At 40.2% G+C, this 23,030-nt stretch overlaps 1 protein-coding gene across 1 annotated transcript in view; it reads left to right on the top strand.

Annotated features, from left to right (window-relative positions):
* The window catches only part of SCARB2 (scavenger receptor class B member 2), a 72,099-nt gene extending 49,069 nt beyond the window's left edge, over nucleotides 1-23,030 (top strand). Inside the window, exons 5-12 of the mRNA XM_061192382.1 lie at nucleotides 1,892-1,983; nucleotides 5,633-5,752; nucleotides 9,735-9,904; nucleotides 12,859-12,977; nucleotides 14,389-14,462; nucleotides 15,816-15,867; nucleotides 18,655-18,813; nucleotides 20,312-23,030. Of these exons, the coding sequence (XP_061048365.1) occupies nucleotides 1,892-1,983; nucleotides 5,633-5,752; nucleotides 9,735-9,904; nucleotides 12,859-12,977; nucleotides 14,389-14,462; nucleotides 15,816-15,867; nucleotides 18,655-18,813; nucleotides 20,312-20,350 (825 nt within the window). The 3' untranslated portion in view covers nucleotides 20,351-23,030. The remainder of the gene's footprint in view (nucleotides 1-1,891; nucleotides 1,984-5,632; nucleotides 5,753-9,734; nucleotides 9,905-12,858; nucleotides 12,978-14,388; nucleotides 14,463-15,815; nucleotides 15,868-18,654; nucleotides 18,814-20,311) is intronic.

Here is a 23,030-nt window from a genome sequence, read left to right as displayed (position 1 = left end):
ATTGTATATATGTATAAAAATTGTGTATAGCAGATACTGTATGTGTATGCTATATATAATATATCTTAGTTCTACAAACAAATTTTGTGTAGAAAAAAGACTGAAAAGAAACAGACCAAAATACTAAAAAATAAATACATGTGTGTTGCTTCTTGAAGTCCTCCACTTAACTCAGATGTGGTCTAAATTAAGTGGTTAAGCATTTAAATGTTTCAGAGTAACCCATGCTATTTCCCAGAAGTCAAAGCTCCATCCCAGATGAAGAACTTGTAAGAATGTACAGTGTGTCTGTCTGTGCCATTAAGAAGTGTAACTTGGAAAGAATATACAGCTTAAGAAAACTTTAATTGAAAAATGGGATTATATTAATACCACTTTTTTTCTATTCAAGTATAATTGGGTACTGGCCCTGGATTTATGCTTTTTTATTTTTTAATTGAGATATAATTCTCTTAATATAAAATTCACCATTTAAAAGTGTACACTTCAGTGTTTTTTAGTATATTCACAAGGGTGTACAACCACCAGCACTATACAATTCCAGAGCATTTTAATCAGCATCCCCCCCCCAAAAAAAAACACAACCTGTTAGCAGTCATTTCCATTCCCCCCTCCCACCAGCTCCTGGTAACCACGAATCTACTTTCTATCTCTATGGATTTGCCTATTCTGGACATCCATATAAATGGAATGAAATTCATATGAAATCATATATGATCTTTTGCGTCTGGCTTCTTTTATATAGTATAATGTTTAGAAGATTCATCCATGTTGTAGCATGTATCAGCACTTCATTCCTTTTTATGGCTGAGTAATATTCTATTGTATGGATATACCACACTTTGTTTATCCATTCTTCAGTTGATGAATATTTGGTTTATTTCTACTTTCTGGCTACTATGAATAATGCTGCAAATGAACATTTGTGTACAAGTTTTTGTATGACCATTAGATATAAACCTTGGAGTGGAATTCTCTTGGGTATATCCATAGGAGTAGAATTTTGGAGTCATCTGGCAACATTATGTTTAACTTTTTGAGGAACTGCCAAACTGTATTCCACAGCAAATGCAACATTTTACATTCTTACCAGCAATGTAGGAAGGCTCTAGTTTCTCCACATCTTCACTAACACTTGTTCTTTTCCTTTTTTTTTAAATTGCCATCCTCATGGGTATGAAGTTGTATCTCATTGTGGTTTTGATTTGCATTTTTCTAATAACTGACAATATTGAGCATCTTTTCTTGTACTTATTGGCTATTTTCATATTTTCTTTGGAGAAATGTCTCTTCAAATCCTTTGTCCATTATTTAATTGGGCTCATACTTTTTAAAACCATAAAGTAATAATATGGTTAATATGGGATTTAGCAAAATAGTTACTCTATTCCCTAGTTGTGGTTCAGTCTCATGAGGCAATTAGGCCCAACTAGGGTAGTTTCATAAAGATTAAATGTGTTAGTTACTGTATCAGTTAGGGTTGTCTAGAAAGACACAATCAATGGAGATCTATATATCTGTTGAGGAATTTATATTAAGGAATTGTCTTATGCACTTGTGGGTCCTGGCAAGTGGCAAGTCTGAAATCCATAGGACAGGCCGGCAAGCTGGAAGCCCAGGCAGGATTTCTATGTTTCAGTCTTGAGGAGAGAACTCCTTTTTCTCCAGGAAACCTCAGACTTTGCTTTTAAAGGCTTCAACTGATTGAATGAGCCCACCCGCATTATCAACAGTAATCTCCTTTACTGAAACCCAACTGATCACATCTACAAAATACAGCAACATCTAGAGTATTGTTTGATCAAACAACTGGGCACCATAGCCTAACCAAGTAAACACATGAAATGAACCATCACAGTTACCATAAATGACCATATTCACTTATTTTCAGAAAAACGGGACTAATGATGGAGACTATGTTTTTCTAACTGGAGAAGACAATTACCTTAACTTTTCCAAGATTGTGGAATGGAATGGAAAAACGTAAGTCTCATGATTTATTGGTGTAATTATTTTTTCAATTTTCATTTAATTGAACTTCTGCTTTATTTCAAAAAAGTTTAGCACTATCATTTTTTGGATGAAAAATCTATAAATTAAAAAAGTCTATAATTATGTAAAATATCCTATAATACAAATAATATAGTATAAATATGTAAAATTACTATCTTGTAAATCAAGATTGGGGTAAGGTACTTCACAAATTAAATATTAATGAGAGGTAGGTTTCTCATGGTTAGTCATGAATCACAAGCCAATGAAAAGTTTTGCTCTTCCACTTAGTCATTGAATGATACGTAGCTACAGCACAAATACTTCTCAAATCACTGCTTGTTTTGGGGGAAGGAAAGAGGTTCTCTTTTTTATTTAATGTAGTGATTCTGCATTGTTTATGTATTTTTTTTAAGATGAAATACAGTTGAGTTCAGCATTATAGCATTTCAAAATATTTTTAATGTTTATAATTTATAAACAAACTACCTCCAAATAGGGACTGAGGCAGCTTGCAATAAAGCCACACATAAAGCAGAATGATTTTTTTAAGTCATAGAAATTAGAAATCTTCGAGAGAAAAGGAGGCTAATTCTTCAGGAACTATGGTAAGAGGAATTTTGTTCTTGAACATTAAATTTACTTCGCAGCTTCCGAGAAATACAGGCAAGAAAACTGGCGTGGAATATTATCTGCACAACTTTTCTGTAAAGCAAAAACTGTTTTTAAATTATAAGTTTATTTAAATTTTTTAAAACACACATATCCAGGTACATACACATACATTTGCGCACGCATGAGGGCGCGCACGTGTGCACACACACACATTCCCAAGGATATAAGAACCCTAAAAGAATATGAGAAACTGGCAACAGTATTGCCTTTGGAGGGTTAACTAGATGACTGGGTACTGAGCTGGGAGGGAAATTTACTTGTAAACAGCATATAGCTGGATTTTGTTTTAAACCCAATCTGTTATTTTCTTTCCATATTTTCTTTCTCCTTTTAATAAGAGAGTTTAATCCTTTTATATACATGTTGTAATTACTGATACATTTACGATATAATGATATGTTATTTGATATATTTAGACTTATTTCGACATTATTTTTCACCCTTAGCTGGTTTATATCTAGTCTACCCTTTGATTATATTTAACAATTTTTTTTCTAACAGAATCTAAAGCTATCTATTATCTCTCTTCTTCAAATGAGACAATAACTTTACCCATTTCTTAATAGCCACACCTTCTATGTTATTCTTGTCTACAACTTGTTTCACCTTCTTCGGAAGCCAAATATAAGTAAAATTTCATTATTTTTATAGTAACTAATTAAATATACCAACATATTTTGTTAATTTATTATTTTTCCTTCTCACATCTTCCCCTTGGATTTAGTTTTCTTCTTGCTGAAGGTCATTAGTACAGTGGTTCTTAAACAGGGGCAATTTTGCTCTCTAGAGGACATATGGTGATGCCTGGACACATTTTTGGTTGTCACAACTGGAGGTTGCTACTGACATCTACTGGGTAGAGACCTGGGATGCTGTTAAACATCCTGCAGTGTACAGAACAGTCCCCCACAAAGAATTAATCAGGCTCAAAATGTTACTAGGTTGGGAAACACTCTATTAGTAGTTCCTTCAGTGAGGATCTGTGGGTGGTAAACTTTCTTAGACTTTGCATATTTAAAAATATCTTTATTGCACTTTCAGTTGTTAATGGTTTTAGTTGGGTATAGAATTCTAGGTTGACAGTTCAAAATTATGAAGATGTTACTCCATTGGCTTTTGATATCTATCTTCTTCCTTGGCCTTTTGCAGTTTTACTGCAACATATCTAGATTTGAATTTATTTTATTTATTCTATTTGGCCCTTGGGGCATACTTTCAATCCAAGGTCTTGTATCTTTCTTAAATTTTGGAAAACTTTCAGCAATTATCTCCTAAATTATTGCTTCTCTGTTATTCACTCTATTCTCACTACCCTCCCACAAACTCCTATTAAATATTTATTGGAGCCTCTTGATATATTCTCTGTATCTTGATCCTTTAATTTTTAATCTTTCTGAGTTTATATTTGTATAAATTCCTCAGAGCGATCTTTCAGTTAGCCAGTTCTTTCCAACTACCTACAGTCTAGAGCTTATCCCTATATGGAGTTTTTCTTTCAGAAAACTTTTTTATTCTGTTTTTATTCTGAAGATTTCTATTTTTCATTCTTTGGGTCTCTCTACTCTTACCTCATTCTTTTTTGTTTTTTTAAAATAATTTACCATTCTTTTTTATGGATGTTATTCTTTCATTTGTCTCTTTGAGGATACTAAACAACATATTTATTAGCCAGATTGTTCAGTTATTTTAATTTCTTCTCAAGTGAATTCATCTTATTGTTGATTTTGTTGCCTATCTCTTAGTATAAGTTTCTTTCATTAAAAAAAATGTTGACTTGCAGAATAATTATTTGGGAAGTCTGTTATCTATCTATCCATCCATCCATTCAACCATCCATCCATCCATCCTCTCACCTCTCCCTAGGTAACACTTTTGCAGTTGCCTCCATGTAGCCTACCTAGGAACCCCAATACCAGTACACATGGTGGGTCTCCACCTCACGATTACCCAGGGGTCATCACAGATCTGGCCAAAGAGTCAGTAGGCAGCTTGACTCAGGTTCTGGTTGTGAGGCTGTGTCTGGGGCTTTCTGCCTCCCAGCAACTCAGCTTTGCTTTCTTCAGCCTCTCTCGCTGACCAGAAAATCCCTGCCCCCAGATCCTGGTTTCACACCCTTGATGGACCACTTTTAATCCTCATTAACCTCAGGAGCTAGACTTGCAGATCTTTCTCCTGGCTTCCAGACCTGCAGCCCAGTGGGCCGGCAGTTGTAGCCCTACTCACCACTTGGCAGTTATCACCTTTCATTGTCTAGGGAGATGTTCTTTTGTGTTTGAGTAGGGTGTAGACCTTTTAAATGTTCTCTTTTTTGTTCTGTCAACCACTGCTCTGGAAGATGTCCTCAATTCACGAACTTAGAAGGCCACCTTGACCAGAAGTTAGAAGAATTACTATTTATTGCCTGTCCTTTCCTGTCTTTTGCATTTTATACCAGTTTTCAAGGAATTAATTTTTAAAAACCCGCTATCTCAACTGTGCTCTTAGTGAGCATAAAGTTGATTCAAGGTTAAACTTTCTTGTGACCCAAAAGAAATCCTCCCTTAGCTGTTTGGAGGGGGAGACAGTTAATGCTCTGTCACAAATATTATCTCCCTGCAATATCTGTCCAGGGCTCATCTGTCCACGGGCTGGCTGTGAACAAAGCTACTGTAAATGCCAAATGGATCACTGCTTTAAGTAAGTGCATATTCCCAAACCTCTACGTGAGATACTCTGTTTTAGAGGAAGGGAAGAAAGATTTTTGGCTGTTGCCTCTGTCAGAATTGATTGGGGATCGGGGGCCTGCTTTTCTGCCTCTTGATCCAGTCCCCAACCAATACCACCCTTGTGTCTGCGTGTGAATAAGATTCTGTGGGTAGCCAGCTCCTAGTTGAGTCTTGAAAAGTCCTGACCATTAAAAAAAAAAAAAAAAAAAGCCTGAAATCAAGTGTGACCCCCTGGACTCTTTCTTGTCTCCCAATGACAGGTCGCTTGACTGGTGGACAGCAGACGAGTGCAATATGATCAACGGAACAGACGGAGATTCTTTTCACCCATTAATCACCAAAGACGAAATCCTTTATGTCTTCCCATCTGATTTTTGCAGGTAAGAACTTGAAAAATAAGTTCTTTGACTGTAAGACCACCAAAAATGTGAGGAATATATATAGTTGCACTTATTCGGTGAGGATATGTATGCTTAGTGAGTGATCAACGATGATGGCATATTGAGAAACAGCTAAGTGTAGTGGTTCACAGCACTAACTCCAGAGCCCGGCTGTGTTGGTTTGAATACCAGCTCCACCACTTACAGCTGTGTGACCTTGGGAACATTATTTAACCACTCTGTGCCTAACTTTTCTCATTTGTGAAATAAGGATAGAAAGAGTTGCCTACCTTGGGAGTTGTTTTGAGGACAAACGAGTTACTTTGATAAAATACTCAGCCCAGGGCCTGTCACACTGTAAATAACATTAAATGTTAGCTCTTTGTTATTATGGTATGCTCTGTCAGGTGTGAAATTTGCCCTGGTCTTCTTCCGGTCAACAGGTGATTGCTCCATAGAAGGTAAAGAAAGCATACTGTGGGCCATGTTTCAGAGTTCATAGGTCTTTGCTGAGCTCTAACTGTCCCATTGATCCCATCTGCTAACGCGTGCCCCGCGATCTCTCCCTGTCTCCCACCTGCTGTTTCTCTCCAGACGCACATGATGAAGTCCCCTCTGTGGCAGGAAGGCATCCTGCTCTGTGACCTGATTCCCAGCTCCCCGTCATCACTGCTCCTTCTCCCGCCCTTCACCCTAAAACCGCTCAGCTGAGTGGCTGATCACACAGCCTCCCTTTCCTCTCCCACTCACTCCTGCAAGGCTTTTTGTGAGACTTCCCCTCCGTCAGAAGTAATCTAGTTGCCTTTGACGCTATGGAGTCAATATTCTCAAGATCAGCTGTTCTTCTGGCTTTCATATCTCACACCATTGAGTACTTCCTCAGTCAGCCCTGCCAGAATCACTATAAATCTCCCTCTTCTCTTGCACTGAGTCAGTCACCAAGTGGTATCCATCCTCCTCAGAAAGAGCCCTCCTTTCACTCCATCCCTGCTCTCTGTGCCGCGGTGCAGACCCTTTCCAGCTTTCACGTGGAATATCTCAGTCACCTTCCATCCAGCTTCTCTCTTCAGTCAATATTTGTGAAAGGACTAAAGGAAGAGAAAATATGTTTGAGTGCAATGGGTGAGACAAAGAAACTTCGGAGGGTAGTAGGAGGCTTATTAAAGATATGGCACAGAGGAAACTCATTCTTGTTTGGTACCACTACTTCTGAAGAGCCACTTGGCAATGCTTGGTAAAGCCAAAGACGTGCAAACCCCATGATTCCGCACTTCCCTCCTATGAAGGTTCCCTGACCTGAAGAACTCATGTACATACATGAAGGAGATTTATACAGAAAAGTTCACTGCAACATGGATTGTAGTTAGGAAAAATTGGAAGTGTCAACGGAAATAATAAACAATCTAAAATAGGAATAGAAAAGAGTTTTATTTGAGCCAAACTGAGGACTGTAGCCTAGGAGACACTGATTCAAGGAGCACTTGAATTGTTTTTTATCAGACTACAAAATGGGGGAGACGTACAAAGGCAAAAACTTCAAGGTTGCAGTTAGTTACATGAGTTGTTTATCAAGAATTATAACTGGAGCTGGCAAGAAGTAAGAGTGCTTGTTAAGCAAGGATTGGTTGGGATCTGAAATGGTTGCATAGTTACAAGGGGAGACCTTGAGACCATAAGGTTGCAGCTGGCCACTGCTAGCAGATACTGTTTTGAGAATGGCTAGTGGTGTCCTTGAGTTTGATGCAGTTCAGAAAATTCAAGTTCTCGGTGATGCAGGAATGTGTCTGAAACCACATTCACAATGGCCACCCGGCTCCATCCTGAATGTGTGACCCACAATTACTCCATTTTGATTTTTAAATGCATTCTTTTCTTTAATGGTTAAAGCAGATGTACAATGCGTGTTTGACAGGCTATAAGAGAGGCTGTTCTCTTTAGCATAAAGTTTAAGTTAAATCATGTGTAAGCCAGAATAACTTCCCCATATCTCGCTATGTGAAAATTTCTTCCATCCAAAGCAATCTAAGTGCCTGTGAAAAGGAAAATATAAATAAATAATGGGGCTTCCCTGGTGGCGCAGTGGTTAGGATTCTGCCTGCCAGTGCAGGGGACATGGGTTCGAGCCCTGGTCTGGGAAGATCCCACATGCCACGGCACAACTAAGCCCGTGCGCCACAACTACTGAGCCTGGGCTCTATAGCCGCGAGCCACAGCTACTGAGCCCACGCGCTGCACTTACTGAAGCCCATGCACTAGAGCCTGTGCTCCGGAACAAGAGAAGCCACCACAATGAGAAGCCCGCGCACCGCAATGAAGAGTGGCCCCTGCTCGCCGCAACTAGAAGAAAGCCTGCGCGCAGCAACGAGACCCATTGCAGCCAAAAACTAAAACAAACAAAAAGTTTAAAAATAAATAAATAAATAAATAATGGGGTATTTGTTTGATAGAATATCATATTAAAAGTAAAATATAGGGCTTCCCTGGTGGCGCAGTGGTTGAGAATCTGCCTGCCGATGCAGGGGACACGGGTTCGAGCCCTGGTCTGGGAGGATCCCACATGCCGCGGAGCGACTAGGCCCGTGAGCCACAATTGCTGAGCCTGCGCGTCTGGAGCCTGTGCTCCGCAACAAGAGAGGCCGCGACAGTGAGAGGCCCGCACACCGCGATGAAGAGTGGCCCCCGCTTGCCGCAACTAGAGAAAGCCCTCGCGCAGAAATGAAGACCCAACACAGCCATAAATAAATAATTTTTTTAAAAAAAAGTAAAATATAACAACCAGAGCCATGTACATTAATGCAATAAATCTTAAAAATATAATGTTGAAGGAAGAAGCAAATTGTAAAAGAGAATATGGTATACTGTTTATATAACATTTAGAAATAACAAACAATGCCACAAGTTGTTTATGAATATGTACGTAGGTGAAAGTATAAAGACCTGCATGGGAATGATAAACCCCAAATTCAGGATAGCGGTTACCTCTGGGGATGCAGAGGACCAGAATCAGGAGTGTTACGCAGAGAGCTTCAGCTGTATCCGTAAATATACATTTTATTTATCTAAGTGGTATTTGTTATAAAAGGTACTTACTACAGTATTTTCTCTGTTTTTCTGTTTGCTTAAAATTTTCATGAAAAAATGCTATGGGGTGGGATGTGCAGTGGAAGGCAACTCCTGTTAGTCACAACCCAGGGAGAGATGTGTCCCACCTGTGCTTCAGAGATGAAAAAGTGAGGCCCCAAAAGCAGTTCCCCTCAGCCTTCAGATGCCTTCAGATGCAGGGCTGAAAGATCAGTTACCACAATGTATGTGAAAAGTGCCTTGGCTGTCACTCAGGTGCTGTGCAAATAGAAGGGTGGTTAGTATCATAAGGGACCACTGTTTGAAACTCTGTAACCACTGAAGGCAGAATGATGTTGAACGCCATTGAAATAAGTGACCTAGGCAAAATATGGAAATTATTTTTATTTGGAGGAAATGGGTATCGAAGTATATATTCTAATCAAGTATCTGTCTGATGGGGCACTTTTCCAGGCCTTCAGAATCTACCAGGCCACACCCTTTGCCACCTCTTCTGCTTTTGCTTTGCCTCTGCCTCACCCTGGCTTCCTTTGCTTTGCTTCTGCTTCATGCATACTGGCATGTGTCCATGCTAGTCTAGACGACTCATTTCTTTTAGCACAAATATCCATTCTAACTCATTTTCTTGATTTTCTACCACACCTTATGTTTTTTTCTAAGCCTTGTTAAGATGTTAGCATAGCTGCTGCCTCTTAAACATCTTTCATTATAATCTGTCTCCTACTTTATTACACATTGAATGGGTTGAGCTCCCTTCAAGCTTTCTTTTGCCTCTTCGTTTTCCACTTATCCTGTAAGCTTTTAGCCACGTTACACCCAAGAACTGTTGGCTAACTCACTGATACGGGCAGATCATGCTGATGAGAGCTCACATTGACTTTTTATTCTTACTTCCTAACAGGTCAGTATATATAACTTTCAGTGACTTTGAGAGCGTACAGGGACTGCCTGCCTTGAGGTATAAGGTGCCTGCAGAAATATTAGCCAATACCTCAGACAACGCTGGCTTCTGTATACCTAAAGGAAACTGCCTGGGCTCAGGAGTTTTGAATGTCAGCGTCTGCAAGAACGGTAAGAACTCAGAGAGGGGACATGGGCAGGAGGGTCTGGATGCAGGATTGGTGTTCTTCAACAAAGAATGTTGTCAGCCCAATAGAAAGAGCGATTTTGACCTTTCAAGAATAACATTTTGTCAGAAACAGACTCACAGACATAGAAAACAGACTTATGGTTACCAAGGGGGAAAGCAGAGGGTATAAATTAGGAGTTTGGGATTAGCAGATACAAATTACTATATATAAAATAAAATAGAACAAGGTCCTACTGTGTAGCACAGGGAACTATATTCAATATCTTGTAATAACCTATAAAGGAAGAGAATCTGAAAAAGAATATATATATATATATATATATATATATATATATATATATAACTGAATCACTTTGCTGTACACCAGAAACGAACACAGCATTGTAAATCAACTGCAATTTTAAAAAAAAGTTTTGTAACATGGCTATAGCATAGTTTTTTTTTTTAAAAAAGCATTGGCTTTCCTGTAATGATTTTTATTCCTAGATTGCCATGTTATGTTTTTCCTGGGCAGTAGTTTTAAGAGTTTTTTTTTTTTTTTTTCTTGAAACCGGTCCAGGGCGCCAGTGTTTCTTAATGTCTGAGCTAATCTGCTCCTTTCCGTGAATGAGGTGGAATGATCAGGGGTGCAGCTGACAGAAGCATTTTTTTCATCACGAGGACTAGTTTTTGCAGTCATATGCTGCATAATATTCACAATAGCCTTGCTAGATAGACAGCCAGTAGCCCCTTTTCATAATTGTGGAAACCAGGGCTCAGAGAAGGAACAGGATTTTTATAAAATCCTTACCTCTGAGCAAATTCCTGCTAGAACTTAGGGTCTTCTCATATTTGTACTGTGATCTTTCTTAGGTTACAATTCTTATTTAAAGTTTCTCTAGAGAAGCTTTGTAACTCCTTTCTCTTGATTAAAGTTGTACTTTTTTCCTGAAAAATGTGCTAACTTTTGCCCCCTTGTCCATTTGGTTTGAAAATCTCCTTTTGGGATAACCCTCCCTTTCCTTGTCTGATGGGGTCATGGCTCCCAAGCCTGGCCTTGCATCAGAACTATCTGGAGAATCATTAAAAACATCTGTCCCAGGGCCCACCTGCTAGCACCCCAGAATCTGTAGTTTTAATGAGCTTCAGGTGATTCTCATGAAGGTGGTACCTGCGAGATTGGGAACCACTGTTCTGGGGAACACACACCCCTGACCTAGAGATCAGACCTCTCCTGCTGGCTCACTGGGGGATGGTCCTGAAATGGCATCTGCCCGCTCAACCCATGTTTCTGTGGCTCAAGGCACACATGTAGACACATTTTTCTTGTTGTTTTGTTAACAGTCTGCTTCCTCAAGAAGTTGATGTCAGAACCAACAGAGGATTCTACTTTGCAACAGTCATACCTCTTGCTATAATCCTTTTCCTCTTGCCTGTCCTGTGTTCCCAGATGCGGACTGAAATATTACCCTTCAGGACTATCCTCAAGTGTTTTGCATTCCCCAGGGGAACATTCTGGCTAGTGGGATGAGTGAGCGTTCTGGAGTCAGGGGGATCTGGGATTGAATTCTGTTTGTTAGCAAATTGGCCACGTTGCTGAAGGAGGGTTCCAGACAGCAGTTTTCTCATCTGTAAAATGGGGGTGATTATAACTTCCTTGGAGGGTTGTGTGAAGGTTAGAGATAATGTATGTAAAACACTCAGGACGGTGTCTGGCCCTTATTAAGTCCTTAACAGATCTTTAAAAATACATTTTAAAGGTCAATGTAGGAAATTCCCCGGCGGTCCAGTGGTTAGGACTCTGCCCATTCACTGCTGAGGGCCTGGGTTCAATCCCTGGTCAGGGAGCTAAAATCCCACAAGCCACGTGGTGTGGCAAAAAAAATAAATAAATAAAGGTCAGTGTAGGTCACAAAGAAGGAAATCGTGTCTTTGTGAAACTGTGTAGCAACAGAGCGCAGAACTGTGTGTGTGACAAGTGAGGTGTCTGAGCCGTGGGCTGGAGGATATGTGAGCAGACTTAAACTACTTGCCGTTAAGCTAATTTCTCCCAAAATATATTTTCCTGGCAGCAGTTATTGAGTCCCTCTCCTCTTTTCAAGAGCAAAATCTATCAATAGAATAGGTTTCCTTTAATAACTTGCTTCTCTATTTGTTCCTTAAAATGAATAGGAAATATTTTTTTTTTAGAAAGGAAGGAAAAAAAAAAAACAGTGTCTTCCTGTGGGCAGACCTTGATCTAGTCAGAGGCTGCAGATGGCAGGACCAGGCAAAGTCTTAAAAAAATTCTGCATTGGGAATTCCCTGGCGGTCCAGTGGTTAGGGCTCCGTGCGTTCACTGCTGAGGGCCAGGGTTCAATCCCTGGTCGGGGAACTAAGATGCCGCAAGATGCCTATTTTGGGTAAAACATAAACAGAAAAGCAGAAAAATAAGGGGGAAAAAAGTCCATTTACTGGTAGAGAATTACAGTTGAAACAAGTGCTTTAAAATGAGCCGTCCCTTATTCGATCAGAATTCTGCCTCCATCGCCTGAAAGCTGGATGTCTTAGGGAAATTTTATAACTTCTCTGAACCTCCCTTTCCTCAAATGCAAAAGGAAGGAAATAGTTCTAACTTCATAGGGCTGCTGGGAGCGTTAATTAAAATAATGTGTGTAAAGCATTTGTCTATTATAGGTTCAGCAAATGTTTGTTGAAGAATAAATGATTTAACCAGGACTTCATTATCATATTATGATATAAAATAATGTAGGGGTAAATGAGATATCAGCAGATGAAGTATAAATCCCAAGCTAGGAGATGGAGAATATACTTTTAGCCTGCCCCTCTCCCCGACCCAACTTTTCTGTGTATAGCTTTCCCCCCACTGAGGAACTGGATTTGTGGTCAGGAACTTTATATTCATCTTAGACTTTTAAGAACCTCACCATTCATTTCTGTTTTCCTCAAAATGCAGGTGCACCTATTATTATGTCTTTCCCACACTTCTACCAAGCAGATGAGAAGTTTGTTTCTGCCATAGAAGGCATGCACCCAAATAAGGAATATCATGAGACATTTGTGGACATTAATCCTGTGAGTACACACGTCTTCTTGGTTGAAAAACATACATTTTATTCTGTCTATACGGTGTTCACCAGCTTAGCCCTGGGTACTCTTGAGAAGTGTATTGTCTTCCTTTCGTTCACATATTCAAGTGGAGGGAGCTCAGCTCGGTGTGATGTGATGCAGAGTCTCATAGCCCTGTAATTAGAAGGCTGAGTTGTATGGAGCTAATACGCAGAAATATCGGCAAACCCACTTTAACAAAAAAGCAACAGTGAAAGTCCCATCATTGGAAACAACTGGAATCGGACCCAGGTAACCTGGTCAGTCTTCTGTTGCCAAAAGACTGGACCTGAACATACACACATTCCTCTCACTGGGCCACAGATCAGCAGGGGGAAGACATTCCTCTGCTTACTCGCTGCCAGGAACGTTTTGGTTGAAATTTAAATGTGTATATATTAGCTTCAGTCACTTTTGGCAAAACTCTTTATACAGGTGCTTTTGAGAGTTATTATATGACATCATTAATTTAAAAAGCATCAAATGTATACATTCTCTAATCCCATATTCATAGAGGAGGAAACCTAAAAACCATGTTGAAAGGCTGTATCATTTCACAATGTGAGAACCTTTTACTGTAGGGACTGAATTAAAGGTGAGATATCTTCATTCTTGGGATTTTGAACACATGCATGGGACAGTCACAGAAGAGCCAGCACATTCTTTGAGCACAGCAACTTATGGGCATTTCACTCTTAGCTACACTCATTGCATTTATATTTGAGAAATCGGTGCTCTTATCGTTTTGTGAATGAGGTCAGGTGTGGTTTTCTCCCTTTTCTCTCTTAGCCATCAGTCAATTCCTTTTCAGTAGCCAAACCGCTTGTCACCAGGGTGAGGCACAGCCCCCCCCACTTGGTGCAAAAGGTGGCATGGTCATGGGTGGACGGTGCTGTGTCTGTCCTCCGGGCTCTGTTGGGTGGGCCTGGCCACACGTGGGCACCATTCTCTGGCTGTGACCACGTCCTCCTTGTAGCACTCTGGCCCTCCACCTGGATACCCAGACCCGACAGGGTATCTGCTGGATCTCCTTCCTGCCCGGGTCCTCTAGGGCTTTGCTTTTCAAAGTGACAGCATCCTGCCCAATCTCAGGCCCCACCCCAGACCTACCAAATCAGAATCTGCATTTTAATAAGGTGCCCAAGGACTCGCATGCATAGTAAAGTGTGAGAAACATTGGTCTACCAGGCACCTAATACAATCCACAGTTCTCATTCTGGCCTGGGGAACAGTTTTCCCTCGTCCCACTCTGCCTAGCAAATGTGGCAGTGGCTGCCCTGTTTATCAGAACCACACAGAAACGGTGCTCTATTGACAAAAACTGTGTGTGTGGTTTTAATAAATCCTAACGTTTTCTTTCTACTTCTCTGATTCACAGTTGACTGGAATTATCCTAAGAGCAGCCAAGAGGTTCCAAATCAACGTTTATGTCAAAAAATTAGATGACTTTATGTAAGTTTTGCTTGTTTCTGCAGAGGCAGAGGGTGGTTTTGCTACATTGACTTTCTGGTGGGGTTGATGTCGAGAGGGGTACAGCCCACTTCTAAGTCTGTTCACCCTGCCCTTCAGGGATGAGGCACGATCAACATTGCCATGGGCAGCCTCAGTCTTGGAATTTACTTATTTTATTTAACCAAACACTTACAGAATGCTTTCCATGGGTCAGCCATTATTCTAAGTAGTTTACATACATTAACTCATTTCTTCCTCACAATAACCCTGTATTACCCCATTTTACAGATGAGGAAACTGAGGCACAGAGTCTGCTCTTACCCACTCTGCTAAGCATTTCCCTCACCAGGGCTCTGGCTGCCTCCCTCCCCTCCCTTTCTTTCCACTGCTCCCACCCAGGCCAGCCATAAGCCCTCCCGTGGATGGTTAAATACTCTCTGGAGTCCAGTGTACCCACACTCCATCTACTTAATTAGGATTCTTGAGTATAATCTCCTGCTCAGACTTTTCAGTGGAAATTGAGAAAATGATTTCATTCAATGTTGAATGAAAAAACAGAATGCAAAACTGTAATACATACCTATAATATATCTATATTTATCTAATCTTTCTGTCTGCCTATCTATCATTCAAACTTGGTTGGCTCCCCCCATAAAATTTGCCAGGTTTAAGCACATGTGTTAGGGATCTTTCTAGGAAGCAAATGTGATTTGTAAGATGCATTTTGTGTGTGTATTTCTGAGGGAGTATAATTTAGTAGTTACAATCTAGAGCCTTAGAATCAAAGTGGAATTCCAATCCTAGCTCCACCACTTCCTCGTGGTGGTCCTGGGCAAATTACTCCGAGCCACCATCTCCTGGTCTTAAACCTGGGACAGTAAAACCTACTGCATGGGACTACCATGAGAATTAAGTGAGATAATGTTCCCAAGACACCTGTACAGAGCTGGTGCATAGTAAATGCTCAGTAAGTGACTGCTCCAGGCTCTTGTAAAGACAATACTGAGTAGCCTGATTATAAAACATTCTGAAGAATGACAGCATTGTTCTGCTGGAACCTCCCCTCCAATAAGTCTTGGGAGTATAGTAATCATTTTGATGAATTTACTTTTGGCATCTTGTGTTTTGGTTAAACACACTTTACATAAATATGCAACATTTTGAATTGCTAGACTGTTTGTGATCTAACTGCTGATTATTATGTGTTTGCAAATATAATAAGAGGTCTGCATAAATTCCAGGTAATTTAATGAAATAACTGGGCTGGCATTTTCATATAAACTTGTCTCGCCAGGCCAGTGTGCCATCATAATGAGGATGTCTATAAAATAGTCTCCTTTTTTATATTTGTAGTGAAACGGGAAATATTAGAACCCTGGTTTTCCCAGTGATGTATATCAATGAGGTAAGTCCTGGGAGGGAGCCACGGGTACATTTTACCTGTGGAAGCTTGGGGAACTTCCTACTTCTGCGACTGTAGCTATGTGTAATTTAAGATGCGAGAAAGGGACAAAGGTGATTTTTTAAAACCTGTTTGTCCTCAGAAAATTTCTGTTTATATGTTTACATGAATCTTCCTGTGTCTGAGATTTGAAAACGACAGAAAGAAATTTCCCTTGTCAAGAACATTATTTGGGTGAAACTTCTTTCTGGGAAGCTGGTTATGTAAGAAACAAAATGCAAAGGTAATTAGTTTACCGTTCATTAGTTGAGGAGAAAAAGAGAGTAAAAAAGAGCGTGGGGTGGTTGAGAAATGATTAAATAAAATGTGATACATGCCCATTAATTGCAGTGATACGTGGTTGCCTTATCCTTCATCATAGCGTAGAGTCTTTTCTACTTTCTGCTTCCTGTCTTAGTTCAAACAAAAGGAGTCTCACGTTAGAAATATTTCTTTCACAGTGTACCCACAGAAATATTATCCCTAATTGTTAGGCATAAATTGAAGTTTTGTAAAACATATTCTGAAAGCTCATAAAACATCCACTATTTAAGACACCTGTGATAAATTCTTTTCTGAATCACGTATCACATTTACTGCAGTTATATCTCCTCAGTTTCCCTTCTCTCTTTCACCCAGTTTTGAGGGGAAAATTGCAGAACTTTCCCCCTCAAATTCATGATTGGCTGGCTTCCATTGTTACCAGCAGCAGTTTTTAAAGTTTTATGATTTTTCTCTCTTCCCTAAAAATATTTGTTCTTTGTAGAAGATTTAGTAACAAAGATTAGCAAGAAAAGGGAAAATTCAAATGACTTCTCACAAAACCTGAGCCAGACTGATAAATTTTTTTTTTAATTAATTAATTAGTTTATTTTTGGCTGCATTGGGTCTTCGTTGCTGCGCGGGCTTTCTCTAGTTGCAGTGAGCGGGGGCTACTCTTCGTTGCAGTGCGCGGGCTTCTCCTTGCAGTGGCTTCTCTTGTTGCGGAGCACAGGCTCTAGGTGCGCGGGCTTCAGTAGTTGTGTCTCACGGGCTCCAGAGAGGAGGCTCAGTAGTTGTGGCGCATGGGTTAGTTGCTCCGCGGCATGTGGGACCTTCCCAGACCAGGGCTCGAACCTGTGTCCCCTGCACTGGCAGGCGGATTCTTAACCACTGATCCACCAGGGAAGCCCCTGATAAATTGTTTTTAACTTGCTTTATTTTCCTCAACAATATGTTGTAAAATTTTTTTCCAAAACAACTTTGTAAAAAATAATTTGATGTTTCGCATTTTGTAAAAGTAACGTGCTCTTTATAGAACTCGGGAAATTAAAAATAGTATTTAAAAAGTGAACTGCTTGATAAGCAAGCCCATCCCTCAGAGAAAAGTGCAATTGACATCTGCTTATGTTGCCTCAGTATTTTTCTGGTTTTGATATTACATAGTTGAGACCATACGGTAGATACAGTTTTATATCCTTTTTCAACTTAGCATTGTATTGGTAGCCACATTGATAAACTTTTGAAGGGTTTGTGATTACAGTTCTAAGACAAGGCTTTTATTGTTTCATAGGAAGAATTCAGGCAATATTTACCATTTATAGGACCTATTTGCAGTTGCTCCTGGGTCATTACGGTTATTGTTTGTGGGGAGAGCCATGGAAGGAGGGCTTTTTGAAAGTGTGGAAGGGCCCTGTTCTGCCAGCTTACGTTCCTTGTTGCACCAGATTTGAAGTCCCCTCCACCTTAACTTCTGCTTTGACTTTTTGTTAAAGACGAGATTGAGTCCAGGGAATGATGGAGTGAAACCTCGTGCTTTTACTCCCTCCCAGAAAGAACTTGACTTTTCTCTTCTCTAGAAAAGGAAAACATTAGACCTGGAAGTGACCTTGGAGACTGCTCTCCCACCCCTTTTTTTCCGGAGGAGGAGACTCTGACCATGATGGGCCTTCATCTGCAAATTGAGCCTAAATTAAGCCCCAAGTCCCAGTTGTTGCTAATAATTTTTATAGAATTAAGCTCTTCAGATGCCTCACAGTTTAAGGTGATAATACTTTTGCCCTTAGTTATCTGGAATTCTGGTTAGCCTCAAGACTTCCCTGAACACTTTCTGTCTAGACCTCTGGTCCCAATCAGTATAGATCCAACCAAGAGAGAAATGATGCTTTCCACATGCCATTGTTGGAATATTGCATTCATTCATTCATTCATTCATCTAATCAAGCGACATTAATTGAGCACCTACTGTGTTTCAGGCGCTGTACCCAGTGTTTAGTTGACTGAAATAAAAGTCTTGCCTTCAGGAACCTCACAGTCAGGAGGAGACAAACAAGTAAACAGACAGTTATAATGCAGAATGTGGAGACAGTGATGGAAGATTTTAGAATGTGAGATGGAAGCGCAGAAAAGGGGCCTTGAACCAGGCCAAAGGAGACTTCTGGAAGGAAGTTATGCTGAGTTGGATTTTGAAGGGTGACATGGAATTGTCTGATACAAAAGAAAAGCTGATATTATCTCAATATTTCTGAATACTTTCCCCCTCCCTTTTCCCACCAATTTTGAGTAAAACATGTCTTCAGGAGAAAAGAGACGTCAATGAATAAGTGCCCCCTCTGGTTATTCTAACTTATAAAAGGATTTTCAGTATCTCTGGTTTGCTAACAGGAGGACATACCCAAATTGTGTTTAATGGTTTGGAAGAAAGAGCAAAAAACTTTACACCCTGGATATTCAGTAATCAAGGGAATACTGTTTTCTTGCCCCTCCCCCCAGAGTGTTCTCATTGATAAAGAGACTGCAAGTCGACTGAAGTCTGTGATTAACACTACTCTGATCATCACCAACATACCCTACATTATCATGGCGCTGGGTGTGTTCTTTGGTCTGATCTTCACCTGGCTTGCGTGCAGAGGACGGGGATCCATGGATGAGGTGAGCAGTGGCTGGAGGAATGTCTCCCTTACAGAATAACGTTCCCTGAGGACTTCAGCTGTGCTTCATTGAAGGGCTGGCTGTCAGCGGGCTTATTAGGGTGGATTCTGAGGTTTTATGCTGGGCACAGTGATTTCATGGTTATATTACTGCTGGGCCAAATGAGAGGCAAGGGAAGTGTGTCCAAGGTGGAGGGGTGATAGAATGGTATCTTTCAGTATTTCAGGCTTTCTTGGTGGGAATGGAACCCCTGGGAGAAAGCATTATGTCTTTGAAAATAACCTGAAAAAAAGAGGAAGAATATAAAACAGCTAAGCACCCGGGCTTTGGTGTCAGACTGCCGAGGTTCAAATCCCAGTTTGTCCACTTAATAGCTGTGTGACCCCAGAAACTGTGCCTTGGTTTCTCTATCTGTAAAATGGGATGATAATTGAGCCTCGCTTAGGAGTTTTTTGTGAGGATTTGATGGTATTTTAAACATAAAGCACTTGGCCCAGTGTAAGCATTTAGTAAGAGCTCAATAAATATTAGTTATATGACAAAATAGCTCCATAATTATAGAGCAAGGCAGCCAGAGATCTGCTTGGAAAGAATCCCTGGTTTATCAGAAGATACCTACCACTGAGTCGTCATTGCATAATAAATGATGGGCACAGGGGAGTAGTTCCTCTCCTGGAGGGGTGGGAACAGCCCCAAATGGGTGGGATAAGTGGTTAGGTTGGCTTCTCTAAGTGACCAGCAGACCAACCCAGGGGTCTTAACATCTTCAATGAGCCCTTCTTAAATTCTCACCAGCCTCTCTGTTTGCAACAAAGGCTTTTTTTTTTTTTTCCTCTCTTCACTGCCTCCATTATGTGTCTGAGGCAAATGTGAAGTAGAAAATGAAATACGCTGAAACCATCTAAATCATATAAGCTCAGACTTCCCTGTGTTCTGCGTGCTTCCAGTATGCCTTTCAACCCATGCCCATCACGTTCGCGTGAATTAGGTATGAGGCAATGATTTTTCCATTTCTATCTATGGATTGATCTTACAGTCCACTGTAAGATGGATTGTACTGTCACTGAGATTTTCATAGGCACAGATGAAAGCCCACGTAAATATTATGACTGTTCCTACAATTAGCCGTCTTCACATATTCAACGAGCAAGCATTACTGAGCACCCATCACCTCGGAGACATTGTTCTCTGATGGGCCTCCAACTGAAGGAGACAGATTCAATAGGGTGTGATGAGGATTATGGTCCAGGTCAACACAAGGAGAAGGGTACTGGTCCAGTGTCAGGGTAGGGGTGTCAGAGCAGGCCTCCTGGAGAGGATCAGGGCTGAATGTTAAAGAAAGAGCAAGAGGAAGCAGGCCAAGAGAAGAGAAGGTGATTGGGATGACAGTCTTCCCATCACTTTCCCCTCCTTGCACCCCTCTCTCCACTTTCCACATCTGGGGAGAAGTTGGTCACGTGATCTCCTAACCTCACTGTTCTCTCTCACCTGGTCTCAGGGAACTGCAGACGAAAGAGCACCCCTCATACGAACCTAACCTAACCATGGGCTGCGCTTGGGGAAGGAAGTGTGCGAGCTGTCGTGACCTGGACCAGTTGCCAGTGGGGCAACTGTCTGCATCCTCACAGGCTTGTCAACTGGTGTGAGAGGAGGGTGGAGACCCCGTGCCTGCGTGTGGTGAGCACCTTCTGGCAGAGGTTCAAGAACAGGCTGACCTGGTTGGCCGTTAGGATCCTGTGGTCCCTGACAAATTGTTTTGTTTTTCATGTGTCTAGCAAGTATTTAATAAACTCCGGTATAGTAATTTTTTTGTTGTTGGGTGCTGGTAGCTCCAGAATTTTGTGACCACTGTCGTGGTTATAATGTCTGTGCATCACTTGTTAATGCTACTTGGTCTAACCTTATTCACTACTCTTCATTCACCAAACTTTGTGCTCAAAATACATAAATACTATTTGATGTTGTATTCCTCCATGCATTTCATCCACAAAACAGAAGTAAATAAGAGTTTGGGATGCAGGGTAAAATGGTAAGCCTCATTCAATATCATTCAGATGCATCTAATTTCCTCGTTTGAAAAGGTGCATATTGCATTTCTTGCTAATCTTCAGTTCATAATTCCTCCAGGAAAATAATTCAGACAGCTTTCATACAGGGTAGGAATCAAGCAGGGAAGGGGTTGGTGGAGGTGGTACCCATGAGTTGATAGTGACAAGCACCTGAGGATTTTTGACTTGTACTTTTGTGAATTGAGAGAACGCATAAATGATGTTGGTGAGGACAAGTACAGATATTTCATATAGAATAGAATGCCAGTTACGACATTTGTGGGTTGTTTGTTATTTTTTTAGTCAAAATGATCTTGATGTGGAAAGATGTTTCTGGGAGAATGTAATCAGTAACTGATTTTTTTCCCCAATCGCCCTTGCCAAATATGACTGTATCAATTACAATACTATTGAGTGATTATTTGTAAAATGATTTATAAATATAGGAAATCCATCTATCCACAGCCTAAGTTACACTTAAATTTCAGGAAGTCTGACTACACTAAAGAGACATTTCTTCTAGGGCAGTCTTCTTGGTAACTTTGAAATTGTTTTTATAAGTTGTTCTTTTCTCAGATTCAGTTCCTTCTGATGTTTTGTGGCTCACTATCACTCACTGAATAGAGAAAGATGTGCCCTACACTTCCTGTGACAATCATTTTGCTGACAGAGTGATGGTGTTTTAAAATATTGCACAGGAAGTGCCTTTAAGAAAGGTCCCTTGGGACCAGAAGCAGAGCCACCTCTCTGCAGAAGACCTCTTGGCTTTCAGTGTAACCTAAGTCAGGAGTGGGAACCATCAGCTGTCACAGAATTCAAGCATATTTAAGGGCAGTTCTCTTTGATTCTCAACGTTCACTGTTCATTTTTGATTGAGAAACCTGCACAGTTAATATGGCAAAGTGCACAGATAATTTCTTAACAACTGAATCATTCTGCAGGATTTTTTGTTTAAAACTGGATTTCAGTGTAAGCAAATGAAGGAAAAAAAGCCACAGATTTCACAAATAAAACTTCTGATCCCTGTATGGAAGTAATAAAACATTTCGTTTCCTTGCCCCAATTTTCCTACTCTCTACACTAAAGCAATTTGTAATGTTTCCCTTTTTGAAGGGGCAGTTCATTAAACTCTCAATTTCTCTATAAATTGACATAGAACCTATAGATACCCCAAATCACCGAAATGTGAGAAGCTAAATTGAAGATATTTTGTCTTCAATAATGCCAAATATCTAGATTTTTAAAAATTTATCAATATTTAACTAGATAATTGGCACATCTTATTCTGTTATGCACCCATTTATTCACATTAATAAAACTGATAAGTCAGTGCATACCCATTGATTCATTCTCTTACCAGAATATAATCATCTGTGAGGAGGAAATTTTTACACACTATGAGTGATAATATTACAGTTAATGATGTACACCTTTTGATTGAATCCCACACAGTCAGGGAGGCCAAAAGCATAATATTTTCATATGATTCTTAACAGTTACTTGGCTTAAAAATCACATTTGATATTTTCCTTCTGAAAACTCTGTGGCAAACCCATACACTGCAGTCAAGATTATAGATTGGTTAAGAAGAATGAATGTACCTATTTGGTTTGAGGTTGAAATAACAAACAGTTCCTCATGCTCATTTTTGTGGAGCCATTATCCTAGAAAGGTCCCCAAAAGCTTTGTGATTGTCACAATCAAAGAATACGGTGTCCTGTACTATGATACTCAATTTAGGGAGAAACCAAACAGAGAGAGGTTACCTCACTTCTCTCAGGGAAACTTAGGAGTTGAACACAGGACAGGAAATGGGCTTTGCCACTTTCAGCTCCAGGCTTTTCCCACTAGACTTTATTCTAGAAAGCTCACTAATGGTCAGGCAGACCAAGTACTACACAACTAACCTTTATCGGGGTTTTTACTTAAGAGAAGCTAATTTTTTTATTTCAGTTGCTCAAGATAAGAGTTCTGTAAAAGGTGACCACCATCCTTGGCCCTCTGGGCATTATCACTAGGATCAATTGCTTGTGGCTATTAAAGAGAATGCTGACCAGAATGTTCTTCCTATAGTTTATACCGCTGGTTCCTTTCATGTGATTCTTGACATGTTTATTTCTACCCTTAATGCAATGGAATATTTCACTAATAAAAAAACTTTCTATGAAA

Source organism: Eubalaena glacialis, chromosome 5, assembly GCF_028564815.1.
Source record: "Eubalaena glacialis isolate mEubGla1 chromosome 5, mEubGla1.1.hap2.+ XY, whole genome shotgun sequence".
Classification (NCBI taxonomy): Eukaryota; Metazoa; Chordata; class Mammalia; order Artiodactyla; family Balaenidae; genus Eubalaena; species Eubalaena glacialis.
Note: the sequence above shows the minus strand (reverse complement) of the source record. Positions and strands in the feature narration are given on the sequence as shown.